At 33.6% G+C, this 16,866-nt stretch overlaps 2 protein-coding genes across 3 annotated transcripts in view; both read left to right on the forward strand.

Moving 5' to 3' along the window:
• Positions 1-9,455, forward strand: part of LOC108759375 (GATA-binding factor A) — a 46,982-nt gene extending 37,527 nt beyond the window's left edge. The window contains exons 2-6 of one of the 2 annotated variants that reach the window (XM_018504796.1): positions 5,205-5,422; positions 5,513-5,772; positions 7,686-7,858; positions 8,168-8,447; positions 8,784-9,455. In XM_018504796.1, coding sequence (XP_018360298.1) covers positions 5,232-5,422; positions 5,513-5,772; positions 7,686-7,858; positions 8,168-8,447; positions 8,784-9,109 — 1,230 coding nt within the window. In that variant the 5' untranslated portion in view covers positions 5,205-5,231 and the 3' untranslated portion in view covers positions 9,110-9,455. The remainder of the gene's footprint in view (positions 1-5,204; positions 5,423-5,512; positions 5,773-7,685; positions 7,859-8,167; positions 8,448-8,783) is intronic. The other variant, XM_018504797.1, reaches the window with a different exon arrangement.
• Positions 9,456-11,780: 2,325 nt separating this feature from the next.
• On the forward strand, positions 11,781-15,026 carry Hr83 (nuclear hormone receptor 83; the record flags this gene model as incomplete). Its single annotated transcript, XM_018504805.1, has 5 exons — positions 11,781-11,928; positions 12,067-12,162; positions 13,830-14,090; positions 14,347-14,655; positions 14,791-15,026. Coding segments are annotated over 5 exons (1,050 nt in total), but the record flags the coding sequence as incomplete, so codon positions are not given.
• Positions 15,027-16,866: the final 1,840 nt, after the last annotated feature.

A 16,866-nucleotide genomic window follows, 5' to 3' on the forward strand; every position in this document is an offset into this window, starting at 1 on the left:
CCCCCCCCCCCATTCTAAACAATTCCATAATACGTGCTCTAGGTGTGGATACCTGTCATGGAACAAATCGTATTGGATTCCGATCGAAATTATTCCATTTTTTCTAGAAAATATAATAGAAATCTAGGAAATAATTTAATATTCCGCGCGATCGAAAACCATATTCCGAATAATTTCACAATACGTACCCTGAACTCTTTAAATGTATTGCGTAACGTGTATAGGCAATGTTTATGGATCGGTATATAAGGAATATTTTATCAATACTATTATATAACAGCGTGCAGTAAATTATTACAATAATGAGCACAAATAGTTTAATATTTTCAATATATTGTCGATAATGGAATTCATTTATGTTTTATCTGTCATCGTTTAAATACAAGAATAAATTAATTTTGGCACATTTGTAAGATTGTACACTTTTCCCCAATACATTGTCAAGTGATATCAAAATGACTCTGATGTCGATAAGTTATGCTAATTTTATTACTGCTGTTATAGTTCCTGCGTGATATACGTGTTTTTCTATCGCAAATTGAGATAAGCTGCGTTGCCACTTGTTACGCTTCGTCAAGCAATGTAACGTCATTAATACCAATTAAAAGTCAATATTCCATGTAATATACATATACAGTGGCTAGAAAAAATTCAAATGGCTAAAATAGCAGATTGCACAGTCGGATCCGTTCTAGCACTGATGAAAGATTATGGCTTATGTATCATTTTATAATGTATCTGTGCTTTTGACAGTTACTGATACAAGTTGATAAGATACATTTATACTCGTCAAAAGAATAATCTGTGACATTTACACATTATTTAATAAATCAATTATGAAAGAAAGAATAATGACTTTTTCCGATATATATAATTATGAATTAATAAATTATAATTCTCTAAACGTCACTTAATTCTAAATTATAATAATTTAAAAAGTATACCGCAAAAGAGTAAATATTAAAAGATCGATTTTGTTTGAAATTGTAAGATTTTTTTATTTGTATTGAGCTTTGAAGATTTGGTTTTTAAAAACTTTATACAAAATTATAATTTTAAAAAATAATAGAGTTACATCAAGCCAATACGATGTTATCAACATAATTGTAAGCATTAATATATACGGATCAATTACTTACAGATTTCCTACATATTTCTCTTATCATAAGTACAAATTAATATATTACAATTCTGTAATTTATGTAAAAAATTGAGTTACCACCATAATACTCCGACTGATTTTATCTCCTTTCGACATCAAGGATAGTATAATTTAACGATTCGTGAATTGTTTCTCGATATTAGTGTTTATCAAATATAATGTATAATAATAATATCTACTCTTTTCTATGAAAAATTATCTTCATAATTCATTACATCTTAATTCCATTAGTCTAAAATTATTTCTGCTTTAAAAGAAAAAGAAGAATATTTTGTTCTCACACATTAAATCTCATATTAGAAATTAATTCAAATTATAAACACATTATAAACATATTAATTTGATTCGAAAAGAATTATGATGAAATTATAATTTAAAAAGAAGCTAGCCTTCTTTTAAAAATCTTAATTGAATTTCATTTTCTGCGTGTAATATTACTATGTAACAAATAAATTAAGCGTCATAATTAATTTTTAGCCCAAAAAAATTCATAAAAATTGTATAATTTTTGTCTTTCTTTTTATATCACACACACAAGTAGAAATAGATTTTCATTTATAACCAAAATTTAGTCTGATCTGATTGATCGAAACTCGACTTCGCTATACGGCAGGTCGTACAACGCGATCGTACATGTGCTCACTTGGCACACGAGTTCGCTTAAATACAACCATACACACGCGACGAAAACTTTGGTCCCGCCTACACGGGGTATATTTGTGACCGCGATGGCCGCTATCGGTATCTCCGATTCAACGGTCGGAGCCAAGCGATGAAGGTGGAGACGCGTCTGCGCGTCTCCATGCCTCTCTCTTTCTCTCGCAATGTCTTTATTCGTTGAACAGCACCTCTCTTTCTCCGACGCGTAGACTATCATTTGATCCCCGCCAAGGTATATGCGGCAAAATCCCCTCTTTGAGACCTGCGCATTTCTTTCTCTCCGTTTTCTCTCCTCCGACTCCTCTCGTCGTATCCTCATGAACTCCCTACTCTCGACGCGTAACGCGATACGTTCAACTTTGCGCGCTAAACCGATTTGACGAATAATCTCTTGTAAAATTTCATAAATCATATATTCACTCGTTATTGCTCCACTGTCTTTCCATTGTCTCTTCTTTTTCTCAATTCGTTGCACTTTCACAATAAACGATTAATTACGATCGCGCGATACTTTGTACTCCTGAGAAAGGAGTGTTAATATATAACGATCGCACGCAACACTTTATAGTATATCCAAAGGAGTGAAAATTTCCCATTCTTTTTCCAGCGTGAAAATATTTTCACTCTTTTTCAAAGACTGGCTCAATTTTCGAGTCTTTTGGAGTGAGATTTCATTTTAAAAGATTTAGAGTGTACACACGGCGAGTCTTCATGAATTATTCAATCTAAATTATTATTCACACTTTGTATTACACAATTCGTGCGTTGCCCCACGATTTTAAACTGAAAATAATAGAAAAAATTTATGATGCGTTTAAATTCTTTGATACTTTGTATAAAAATCCAATAAAATACCTGTTTACAAGTAGACGTTTTATACTTATGAATTAGAGGAAGCTAGGTAACTGTGCTAATCATTAATTGTTCATAGAATATGTTTCGATAACGCAGAGCAATTCTCGCTGCCTGCCTGCTCATGTATCGCTGTGCGAATGATAGCACGGCGACCTTGTGTACATACGCAACCACCTCATCAAGCAACTGCCACGCCGCGTCTACGCAAAAATAATCACCAAGCGTTGTCACTGTGCGATTTTTTCCATGAAATATTCAACATATTGTAAAATAACTACTAAATACATTCTACGAACAAATATCTCTTATTGCTTACATTTTGAATTTTAATGATTAAATTGTTGCAGCATAGTATTTTGCACTTATCGCAATAATAAATCGAATAAGATATACTCTCTCTAACTTTTTTGGAATGGAGAATTTCACTTTAAAAAGTAAAAATTGATCTTTAAGAGTGAGATTTCACTTTTTAGAATGAGATTCACTCTAAAAGTTTTAGATAAAAGATACGCGAATATAATTCTTTTTATTATACAAATAAAAAAGTTATCCTTTCTTTTGCGCGAATGTATTTCAGGTATATCTCTCTTTTCGTACGAGCTATATTTTATCTGTCCGCTGCTCCTTTCGGAGGCTGATATACCTGCAGATAGCTGTCGCGGAGGGCCAACTCGTAGAACACATGCCAACCATGGCGGTATTACGATCGCTTGGAAAACGCATATCCGCGAGACAATGGAATGGCTGTGGGTGGCAAGACTTGCGAGAATTCAATACCTATTACCCTATTGCTCAGCTTATCTTGCATTTAGGAATGCTTAAATTTTACCAATACTTTTGTTCATTCGAATTATCAGTATTTGCTCAACCAAATGTTGCAAAAATTATATATCAACATATACTTTTAATTTTCATTGAATATTATTATTATTGGTTAATATCATTTATTTCCTTTGAGGTATTATAATAATTCATATATATAACTTTAATTATAAAAGAAAATAATAATAAATTAACAAAAATATTGAAGAATAAATATGTAAAATGAAATGAAGAGACATAATAAATAGGCGTTCGTTTTTGCCAAAACAAGAGAAGCCCATACCCATCGATTAATCATACAATTCATACATTTAGCTGATGATATCCGTTTTTTCTAAATTTTGCAAAACGCATCATATATTCTATGCATCACACTCAAATGAGTTGCATAGATATGGTGGGGCTGCACATATTCTTAAGGAGATGCGTATCCTAACAATGAAACGTGTGGGCGGCACAGGATTCACATACCAAAATGGATACGGTGTGCAAGAGATATCAATGTATCAGGCTACGTATACTATTTTCGTTCTTAACAATACCGTGAAATAAATTCTTGACGTGCCGTAATAGCGTCGGTATCAGTAAATATCGTTGCGAAATCTACATTGCATAATAAAATCGCGCAACACGCGCGCGGAAATTGCTTCCAACCCATAATTGTCAATTATTAGTAAAAGACTCGTCATTATATTCGTTCGGTCATCTCGATTATGTAACATGACAAACAAAGACAACGACAAATAAAAGTTATGGAAACTACGCGTATGTCGCAATAATATGAGAAATTAGAAAAAATAGAATTAACTTACATATATCGTCTCATAGTGATAAGATATCTATACATATACCTACATTCACAACTAAATTCAACAAATATTACAGTTAAAATCGCATATTTATATTAATATGCATAAACAGAGCTAAAAAATATTTTATAGCACAGATGATAAAATTGAATACCCTTTCGACCAATGTTCTCATTACCTGTCATAAAGTTTATTCAAAGACACTATTCGCTCAAGCAAGTCGAAACTTATAGTTTCCTGATGATCCACGACCACAAAATCGTTCCTTTACATGGGCAGACGAGACAGAAGAGAGGCCCGACGGCGACCATGAGAGGATTTGGCATTTATTCACGATCAACCTTGATCTCATGGGCGGCCTATGCCGCATTAGCTCGTCGTCTTACATGACGCTTGGCGGGATCTCAATATGCATGGCCGGTTATCGGCTCTAAAGGGATCATTAACATTATCTGCTGCAGGATGTATTATTGTCATATTACCAGCGTAACGATATATCTTTCCATGGTAGCAAAATGAGAATGCCGGCGACGGTTATCCTTTAGCAAAGTACTTGCCGCCGTATTTTGCGCTTTTGCACTTATATTTTATATTGTCGCGGCATCAACACTAAAGGGATTTAAAACTTTTTTAAAATTGAAGGGATTTTCGCATCTTATAAAGCTGTCTTATAAAGATGATTAATTATAATTTACGGATTATTGAAATACGCGAATCGCAATATCAATTATATGATTATTAAAAACTGTACGATACTAACAGTAAAGTAACAAAATTTAAGGAAATTTATGCAATTTGTCAAGAGTATAATGTATTTCAAAGGATGCAAATTAAAATGTTGTTGAGATGAAAGATGGAGAGTCAATAATAATTTTCGATATCTTAATTTTGGACAGATGCCACGGTGGTAGCTCTCGAGGAGGATGTTCCACGGGGGCGGAAGTGGCGGGTACGGCGCAAGTTCCGATTACCAGCAGCAGTCCCAGCAGCAACAGCAGCAACACGGGCAGCAGCTCCAGGCGCCTGTCTACGTTCCATCGTCTAGACCAGCGATTCCATCTGCAGCCACGGCGGCGCAATATCATTCCTTCCCTACTTCACCCTCGCCCGCATGGTACGATGACCTTTGAAAATCATACGTGCGTCAACACGTGCTTGAAATCGCGTTAGTCAAACGTGAAATATCCTTGATATTTCTTTGAAGGGAAAAGACGGCATCCTGGCAGCACGGAGTGGAGACGTATGCAGCGCATCACGCGCTCGCCGGACACACGAGCGGTACCGCGGCGGCGATGGGACCGCACGCTGGACCTGGTCATCCGCATGCGGGACATCCGCACGCGGCGCATCCTCACTCGACTCTCGCCGCAGCCGCGGCTGCACCATTCTATGCGCAGAACGTCGCGATGATGTCCTCGTGGCGCGCTTACGACGGCACCGGCTTTCAACGTGCATCGCCTTATGGTTCGTATGTACATGCCATTTTTTTATAATATATATGCTTCTGCACATGTCTGCTATGTGGATCTACTACTCCTTAAACAAATATAATTTGCGCACGATGCGGCAAAAGTACAAGTTTTTTCACGTTAGCTTTTCGAGTAGATATTATGATAATAATTATAACTTACGTGCACGTCAAATAAATAAAATATATGATAGATAATTAAATAATATCAATACTGACATTTCTAATGTGGTAATTGTCCACTAAGGAGGCCTGACTCGAAGCTTTGTGGTCGGCCGCAGCGTTTCGTCCTGGTCCTACATTACTAGACTCATCAGTAAGGGGCGATGTAGTGTGGGACTTGCCTTAGACGCCTGGAATGAATCCAGAATGATATTCTATTTAAAGGGAATTCGCGCGGCGCGGTGCTTACGCGAACCGAGTGAGTCCCGTGGACCTCTACTGGCGAGTCGCCACACTAATATCGAATGAGAGAAGCTATTGGAACGGTCGTCTTAAAAAATATAATCAATATTGAAGTTAACGAATTATTTTCTTCAATATTAAAAGATACTAATTAGATAAATATTGATAACTTATTATATTAGTATGATTATATTAAGTAATGTTATAAGTGTTGCGCTATCTTTACTCGCTCTGACGTAAAAATATCACTAATGTAGCTGGATTTCATTATCCTTCCCTATACTATACTTAAAATTTGCTCGCGACGGCGCGTGAAAATGGAGGTGCTTATATCGCTTTTCGTTGGCGTGCTTCACGCGTGAAGTCGCAATGATAAACAAACAAAAGTTATGGGAACTACCCGTATGCCGTGGCGATAAGATATGTAGGCATGCAATTTCCTATGGTGCCGATTAGTTTATCGAAACCGCAGACGATATCACGAATGCGGAGTTCGCGAGGGAGTACTCGTGGAATTGTCAAGCGTACAGTTTCTGTAGTATGACTTAAACCCTCCTTTTGGAGGTAAACCTTTTATTTTCATGTCATCTCGATGGCCGAGAGACAAGAGCTTTCCAATCGAAACTTTCCAAGTGAATCATGCGCAATAATAGCGCTTGACAAAATTGTCTCATTTAACTTTATAAGTTTTTCTAGCTGGATGTTATTGCCAGACATGTGATAGCCTGTATGAATCTTTTAACAATATCCGACAATAAAATATCGTATTAACGCGCGTGAAAAGAAATATTTAACTTGGTGATTAACGCTGACTTCGTGACAGCACCGCTCGAAAGAAAAACGCTGTGCTGAGACGAGGAGAAAGAAGCTACTTTCCTTCGCGGATGCTATTTACCGCCGTGCACGCGGCAGGCCATGTGCGATGGATAAATGATAGCGGTGCCTTTGAAGTGAGCCGGGTCGATCCCGCGGTCAAGTGTTTTACAGCGTAGCGACGGAGAATCGGTTCAGAGAGCCAGCGCGGGCGGATGCTTCCTCTGGAAAGTCGGGAACAGTCCGTCGCGCATTCTCTGCTATGCTTTGCCGTCTAACTGTAAATCCCGCTACGGACGTCCTCGAGACGGTTCGATAAAACGTAAAGAACGGGCTTATCTCATCAGTTCGGCGTGGATAAAATCAATCTCGGATTTTCACGCAAAAAAACGAGTAGAATTAGCATTCAAAATAAAAGAGAAACGTGGTACGTAAAAAGCAACTCGGTGATATTAATTGCAAAAGTTTGCTATTAATATCGCCAAAATAAAATAAAAATGTCTTATTTTTCGCGACTTATTGTTAGAGCTTTAAAAGTTTTTTCAATCAAATGTGTATTGTTGGAATCTCTTGCTATATGATTTCCAAATTTTAACCGATCAGTTTTGTCCTCTGTTGTATAAGTTACACATAAACATTAAATTAATTAACTGTACGTTAATTAATCAATCAAATATAAAACTGATTACAGATACCGCAATGGATTTCCAATTTGGCGAGGGTCGCGAATGCGTAAATTGCGGCGCGATATCGACGCCGCTCTGGCGGAGAGATGGCACCGGCCATTATCTTTGCAATGCATGCGGACTTTATCATAAGATGAACGGCATGAATAGACCGCTCATCAAGCCCTCAAAACGCCTGGTAAGTTCATCCACAAAAGATTGTCTACGTATAAGTACTCATTTTGTGAAAAGCCATGTCTTTCATACGCTATATCCGCGAAAAGAATCTCTGATTTCTCTCTCTTTAACAATAATTTTTAGCATAAAAATGTTACTGGTTTACAGAGATATTTTTCAAGTACTTTCATATATAAAGTTACGTCATATTCTTATTATTAATGGAACGTCCTTAAAAAAAGAGATCTGTTTGATTCTTCTAAGAATACCCTGTTTATTCACAATTGCATTTGCATTTGAGTCGTCTTGACATGTGTTACAAATGGGACAGATGTCGGAATTTCAGACCGCAACGAGGCGACTTGGGCTGTGCTGCACAAACTGCGGCACTCGCACCACCACCTTGTGGAGGCGTAACAACGAGGGTGAGCCAGTGTGCAACGCTTGTGGATTATACTTCAAATTACACGGAGTCAATAGGCCGCTAGCTATGCGAAAGGATGGTATACAAACAAGAAAGAGAAAACCGAAGAAGACTCCAGAACAGAATGCTAGATCATCCCAGGGGGATCATGAAACCACTGCCTCGACTACATCCTCTTCTTCTACAGGTTGGTAAATGTTAAATTTTTTTACTCTTGTGTGGGGTAGTGTGATAGAGAAATGTATGTATGAAATATAAAAATATAAACTCTAAAATAAACTTCTGTTTTAATACATAAATAAACTAAAAACATAATAATTAATAATAACGAATAATAATTAATTTTTTGTAATTCATTACTCGCAATTTAAAAAATATGTTTTTTAATTTTAAATTTAGTTATCAATAAAAATATCATTTTCCTTCCTATCTTCTAAAATATTTATGTTTTTCTGATTATTTTATTATTTATAATATACATACATATCGATCTATTTTTAATGTCGCAAATATTTTTCTACAGACTTGAAGAACAATCAACAACAACAGCAACAACAACAACAGCAACATCAGATCGAGGTGCCAAAGTCATCGGGCTCATCAACGTCGACCGATAGACCTGTTTACCTCGGACATACCTCTCTCTTGGCGACTGGACATGTACCTGCTGTGAAAACGGAACCGCGGAGCTGTGATGGCGTCGTTGGTCAACCGTACTCATCTTATTATCAACATCCTCATCAATTAACCAGCGAACATCAGCAACAGAGTTATTATGGCACCCAGGAGGCACCCTATCATCATCAACATCATGTCACTACAGCGGCAAAATTACTCGCGTCCTCGTAATTGTTTAGTAATTGACGTTTGTGCATTAGAATTGTCTCGAAAATAGATTCAGACGCGTTGAAAAATAAAGATTTTTTTCGCAGTATAGATTATTCAAGAATTTGTCGAGTAACTTAAAGATCGTAAGTTTCTAATAATGAATAGGAGGTATATTAGAATTGAAGATTGTGATTGAATTTTAATCCGATTATCTGGGAAAAGAGCAAGAGAGAATAACGAAATTAAGACACTTCTTTGACAAATGTGTGGAAGAAGAATTCTTCTGCAACATGAGACTAGTCAGTGACGTGCAAATTGTTTTGAAATTCAAAGAAAAACGGTGATAGAAATTGAAATATTATGAATTCAAGAGAAAAATATTATTTTTCAAGAAAATACGTAAGTTTTCAAGAAAGCGATTACTTAATACAAAAATTTATGCATAAATGTTTTAATGTGTAATAAAATGATCTGAGAAGAGAAAAATATCAATACATATATCTTGAAAATTTTGATTTTAAACGTGTCGTTAATAGATAGGAGGGAAACTGGATCTCTAGTCAATGACAGGGATTATAAAAAATGTAGGAAAGACGACGCGTATTGAAAATTATTTTGCTAATTTAACACTAATAATTGGAATTACGAGAAAATGGGACGAAAATATAAAATATTAATATGAAAAGCAGCACATTTCCATATTTAACTACGCATTTTTTGCGTTTGAATATCCGATACATGTAAATAGCTGAGTTATGATACAATTAGTGCAAAAGTGCTTCCTGGTTTGACAAAAGCGCAAAGATACTTAATAAAAATAATGATTTGGCAGGGCTAGTGTGCAACAAATAGAAATATGATTTTTGCATTTGAAAAGCAATGAAGCATCATATTATTTTTCAATTTTCTAATCAGATAGTAATACTTCCTGAATATAAAAGAGAAAGATACCTTCGTTATTTATTGTAAGTGTTAAAATAATATTTTTTATACTTATGCCGATTATATCTCACAATTTTTTTTGTTACACAGCAAATGCCTGCGCAACCAGAGTACTTAATTGTAAATAATCTCCATAATAAACTATTGCAATATTAGGAATAGATAGACTTTTTCGGCCTCGACGACTCATTATTGCTTTATTTACTATTATACTGGATTAGAACATTTACTTATAATTCTCCGTGATTGCTTGAAATATGTGTTGAATTTTGCATGAAATATTCTATTGACAAACATAATAAGCATAAAATTTATAATTGTAAGAAATAAACAAAATAAAAATGTGCAAATTTTTAATTGCAGAGGATGAAGTTAATTTCTCGAGGCACGAATACAATATTATCAGATTTAGCTGTAATCCCTGCACGAATATAATAATTATTTACTTCGAAAAATAACTAGGAAAAGTCTGAAACATTCTTATAATTTATTGACTCGAAACCGTTGCCACGGTTTCTTGACGAATATATTTAGCTAACGTTAATGAAAAATGAATTTTTTTGTATAGTTCCTCTGTAACACTACTTTTGCAATGCGCAATAAATAATTTTACTCACTTAAATACGCCAACAGAGAAGTTGCGTTTCTTTTTCCGAGCTAAAGAGAGATCCTATTTAAAATAATATAGTATAAAATAATAAAACCTTAATGTTGAACAAAAGATAAATCAATCACGTTGCACTTTTTTTAGTATTAAAATTCCTGCAATAATATGTAGCATTATAGGATAATTTGGAGTTATATATACATATAGGTACATATCTCTTATATATGTTCCTACATTTTTTTTATATGGACAAATAAATTATTGTATAATACGTAATTGATGTTGATATAAAGTATCTTATATGATAACAATAAACATATTTCTAAAATCAATTGCTTTCCTATAGTGTTCTTTAATTCTATCTTTTTAATCGTATTGCTGATAAATAAAAGAAATTAAAACTTTTCTGTTGAATAAAATTCAAAATAATTTTTATAATAAATATACGCGGAAATAAGAAATTAAACTGTGAAGTTTCATTTAGCATATTTTTATGTATATTCCAACCATCAAACAATATTGTAAACCAAGAAAATAAAATCTTTTCTAATAAAAAGATTGCAATTTTACTTCTATAAAAAATTTCGTTAAATTATTGAATAATTGATTAAAAAGTTAAATGCGGTTTCTCTATTCTGGAATAATTTCACGATCAAACAATAATGTCACTCTCGATCAGTCTATCGCAAATATTATGCTTTCGCGTTTTGACATTTGAAGTGACGTGTCGGACAAATCCAACTTACTTCGTCCATTTCCACCACCAATGAGTTAAGTCTCCCTCAAACAGGGGTGCGTTCCACGTTCTGACAGAGTTTATTTTCATTCGCGAGCTCGGTCGGACACGATCACCTTGATCATTACTCGGATATTATCGCACGATTCATATTCGAATTACAAAAACTCGCCCGATTTGTGTGAACTTGAACGTATTGCATTAAAATAAAATAAAAAATGGGTAAATATCTATTTTAATTTATTCAATCGCAAATAACACATATTTCAATGGTATGATTGTGCGTAAAATATGAACCGTCTTAAAAAGTACAAATAATTTTCTCGTAATAAAATTAATAGTAATTAATTGTAATTTTCAAAAGTAATCTTAATAAAATTCTTAACTGACAAACGATAACATTTCTCGTAATAGGAAGAACTCTACCTACACCAGTGTCCTGTAAAGTGTGTGGTGATCGATCATATGGGAAACATTACGGTGTTTATTGCTGTGATGGTTGTTCGTGTTTCTTTAAGAGATCCGTGCGTCGCGGTACTCTGTTCACTTGTACAAGTTCGTACACGTTTAAACGTTTACACAAAAGTAGTAAAATATAAGTTATATAAGAACATGATCACCCAATATCAAAAGAATGATACTAGAAAATGCTGCTTAAATATCATATCAATAATCGAACTTGTAATTCTTTAGATAGTGATGGATCCTGCACCATTGACAAAGCTAGACGGAATTGGTGTCCACATTGCCGTCTAAAGAAATGTTTCTCCGTTGGCATGAATACAGCGGGTAGGTAAAATATTTAATATGTATACAAAGAAATTTCTTTTAATACTTATACGTAGATACTTAGATAACGAATCAAATTTTCGTTTTAAAATTAACGATAATTATTGCGAAAAGATTAAACTTAATCAATGACTTTGATTTTTACATACAATTAAAGTCGATATAATCCTGAGTCACGCACACTTTGAATCACGTGGCGGACTCTTCTAGTTTCTAAAAGATTAAATTTTTATTTCCGATTACACACATTAAGTTTTACGTACACGTGATTCAAAGATTGTGCGTGATTCAGGATTATATCGATTTTAATTATACGTAAAAATCAAAGTCATTGATGAGCTTTAACCTTTTCGCAATAATTACCGTTAATTTTAAAACGAAAATTTGATTCATTATCTAAGTACCTAAATATTAAAAGAAATTTTTCCTAGAAAGTACTTAAATATTAAAATAACTTTAATTATATGTAAAAATCGAAGTTATTGATAAGTTATTGATAAGAAGTTATTGATTAAACCTTTTTGCAATAATTACCAAATTAACATAAAACAATGCTTATTGTTGATGTATTAGATGTATTTTACGTTTGCACATAAAGATTAAGATACATTATCAATTGTTTGCAATGTCTGCATAATTTAACTTATAATCTAAATTTTCTTCTAAAAATTATTGTAACTTTTTTATATAATCAAATAAATTTAATTTTAAATTGTATTATTTGTTCTAATTCCGAATAATATTAAATTAAATCGATATATATATCTTTTATGAAATCTCATATCGTAAGGGCGAACATAAAATCATCGCCAACAAGTAAACATAGCAAGGTGCTAACAAACTCAACGAGATGCAAATAATGGCGTGTGCTAGACACGTGCCTTCATCCTTAACGATACTCAAAAAGGTTAATTGACAGCAAAACCGTAATGTGGACACAATTGATGTTAATTTGATGTTTGTCTTATATTCTTTTATTTCATATATATATATATTTTTTTTAATGCAATAATAGTGATAAATATAGTATTAAATAAACCAAAAATCTAAAAATTTTAGAAGAAACTGAGAAAAACTAAATCTGTTATAAGGATAGATATATGTAACAAATACAAATTGCGATAACTATCTTTCATGGATAATCCAGTAAATAATTTAGTAGTAGCCACATTGCTATAATGTGTCACGAGAAATGATATTGAGTGTCAACTCCGGTCGTCAGCTCTTAAATACACAAACCTTATCCTGTGATCGAAGAACCAAAGCCACCCTACTGGAATTCTTCAATTACATCGTTATACCACACTTTCACATTGATTATAATAAAGACGCAAATGTAAAATAAAATTATGTAACACAATAAGAACTATAGAAACTTCACAAAACTTTTCAATTTTCAAAAAAGATATAATATTTAGAAGCTAATCTAAGCAAAGCATATTTAAATTTTATGAAATATATTTAATAAATATTTAATTGTTGTTAAAGTAATTGCTCATCTTCAAGAGAAAATTATTTTATTCTTTTCAAAATTAATAATAAATTAATAATTATATATAATAATTATAAACTAATAATTATACAAATTAATGATAAATAAGAAGTAGAAGCTTTCTTTACTTTTCTTTATAAGGTACTGTTAATTTTTAAAGTATATATTTTCACAGCGGTGCAGGAAGAAAGAGGGCCACGTGCTCGAAACAATTCGCTCTCAAATCCACATAATTCTAACAGCACCTGGAAGCCTAGAGTTGATCCTTCAACGTCTTTTTGTGCACGTTTTAATAATTCCGAGATATATTTGCCTTTCAAGAATCCCACACTGAATAATACTCTAATGAAGACGTTACACGAATCTGAAACTAGAGAGAATATTTTCTTTCCTGTCACGACGCGCTATGTACAGCCGACGAGGATTATATCACCCGGTAATTTTCTTTCCTTAGAATATTTAAATTACCCAACTTTAGACAGAATTTATCAAGTATCTAACCTGTGCGTGCGTGCGTGCGCGCGCGCGCGCGTGTGTGTGTGTATGTGTGCTACATTCCTAATAAAATATAAGTCTAATTTTTAAAAAATCAATTTCCACAGTTTCAAAGAAAAATTCTGATTTGTGGAGTAATACAATGTTGTGATATATATTTCTTACGAGAAATTAATTGGATTTTATATGGTACGCAGGCACGGCTATACAGTACGAAATATCCGCGCAAATATTCCTGGCAGCTATTCGGAATGCACGTCGTCACCGAGATTTTTCGATACTGAATACGGAAGACCAAAACAAGATTCTTCGTCGTGGATGGTCTGCTCTTTTTGTTTTACGTGCAGCTACGTGGCCGGTTGATTTAATGAACATACGAGGACAAAGTGCAATGAGTAACGATAGTGCTTTAGCTTACATAATTGCAACGCGCGCTGCGATCGAAAAATTGCAACTTGACGATGTCGAATTGTGTGTTTTAGACACGTTTGCGTTGTGTCGTCCAGGTAAATAAAAGTTAAACAGTACGTATATGTATATGCAAGAAAGTTATATAACTTTTCGATAGTATACAAATAAAATATGTTGAATTTTTCAATGATGAAAATGCGATTGCATTGAAAGTGTGGTTTAAATTGCAGAAATCGCCAATACTACTACAAACGGTGTCCACATAATGTCACAAGCGAGAAATTACGCCGTGGAAACTCTAATACAACATCTCCAACAGCAAGACGATCGAGAGAATAAACTAGCGAAGATTCTATTTGTTCTGCCTATTCTCACCGGATGTTGTTCTCGAGAATTGGCTGAGGAATTGTTTGCACCAATTATCGGTGACACGGATCTGGAAAAAGTTATCGCGTCTGTACGATAAATCTCTTGCAACAATCGCATGCATATATATATATATATATATATATATACACACACACGCACGCATTTACACGCATTTACACGCACGAATTTGAAGAGCTAAAATTTGAATTTTATAGTTTAATTCCCTTTCTAATAAAGTTTCCTACATAATTTGTTTGTGAGTTATACTGAATTTATGAGAAAAAGTTATCTATTTTGTAACACTTTCTTTAAAACGATATAACTTACAATTAGTAAAAAAAAATCATTAAAAAATGTTCAAAATATGGTTTGTTTGATGAACTTAAAGACTCATACACTTTTGTACCATGCAATCGATTTCCCCGAGCAGTGTAACAGTTTAAAGAAAAAAATTTTCCCCTCTCTTTGAATGTCCGCCTTCAACGACCGTCATTTTGTATTACATTTTGTGTAAATCAAATGTGATATTCCCATGGTTATCAAGGGAAATGTTCAAATTTTGATTTGAGCTTTAGTTCATCTTGATACGACGATTTTTCGTTGAGATCATTATTCGAAAATATTATAAATTTGTGCTAAAATTTAGTGGCCCGTTTTTTATGCACCTGTGAAGTTTATTGTTTTGTCTGCAATACAATCTTTCTAACTTTACTAAATTGTTATGTCCCTACCTGATTGAATTCTTACCTAATCCTATCTATCCGCGTATTTCAATCTATATTCTTATTTGTTCATATTTTGTCCTATTCATTTTTCTACCTATTCGTATATTTTAACTTAAAAAAATGTCTTTAATTAAAATCGCAACGCGACACGCGATTTATTAGGGGAACCGATTTTTTATTAATTCAGTAGGATATCTAAAATTTACTCAAGCGATAAATTTAAGAATTGGAGATTCAATTATACGCGCGCGATTAACATTTAAATGGAGTCTTTTCAATCCCGTAATGCTCGTACATACACGAAAAAATATAAAGGAAAATTAAGCAAATAAACAAATTTGTACATTGCCTTATACTCCACACGGCCAAAATTGACCACTCAACTTATTGTTTTTACTACATCCCTTCTTCTTTCTTCGGGCCAGATTAGACTTACCTTTCGTATCATCTGGCTACAGTTTGAACGTATTTCAACTAAAAATCGATAAGAACGAGAAAACTCCTTCCTGTCAGCTCATTATTATCGACAAACAATGTTGCGTTCGATTCATATGTACATACGCGAGGCAATCGTATCAAAAAATTTAGACGAAAAATTATTTATTAAAAAACTCTAAATTTCTTGGAGTGAAATCTCATTTTTTGGGAATTAAAAGTCACTCCAAATATTCATGAAAATACCGCCAATCGAAGTGGAGCGAAATTTCACTTTTTGAAAGAATAAAATTGTTCACTCTTCATTTGGATTTCTTCTCTAAAAAGAGTGACTTTTCTCAGAGAGAGGATGTTTTGTAACCTAATCATAAAGTCGCAGGCATTTTTTGACTAAGTCTTGAAATATCGAAGTACTTTATCTGTACAGGAGTATACAAACATTAAAGATTGAAGCCATGAATTTTGATTTATTATGTTTTATCCAGTAGAAAAAATTTCTTTCATTATCCTAAAGTACCTATACGAAATACCTTAACCTCTGTTCGTATCCTTTTGATTTCTATTTTATGTATGGTATGTACAAATGTATGAACAGGCTTACCTCTGATAGATTCATTCCCGAGTTTGTCAAATATTTGACGTTGTTCATACACTCAAAACAACTAAATACAGTTAATAATTGGTAATTGTAAATGGCACTTGTACGAGAACAAGAACTGAGAAGACGTTAGGCGTGATTTGGCGAGATTTCTGCACTTTAAGTTGGAGTAAAGTTTA

This window comes from Trachymyrmex cornetzi, unplaced genomic scaffold, assembly GCF_001594075.2.
Source record: "Trachymyrmex cornetzi isolate Tcor2-1 unplaced genomic scaffold, Tcor1.1 scaffold182, whole genome shotgun sequence".
NCBI classification, from domain to species: domain Eukaryota; kingdom Metazoa; phylum Arthropoda; class Insecta; order Hymenoptera; family Formicidae; genus Trachymyrmex; species Trachymyrmex cornetzi.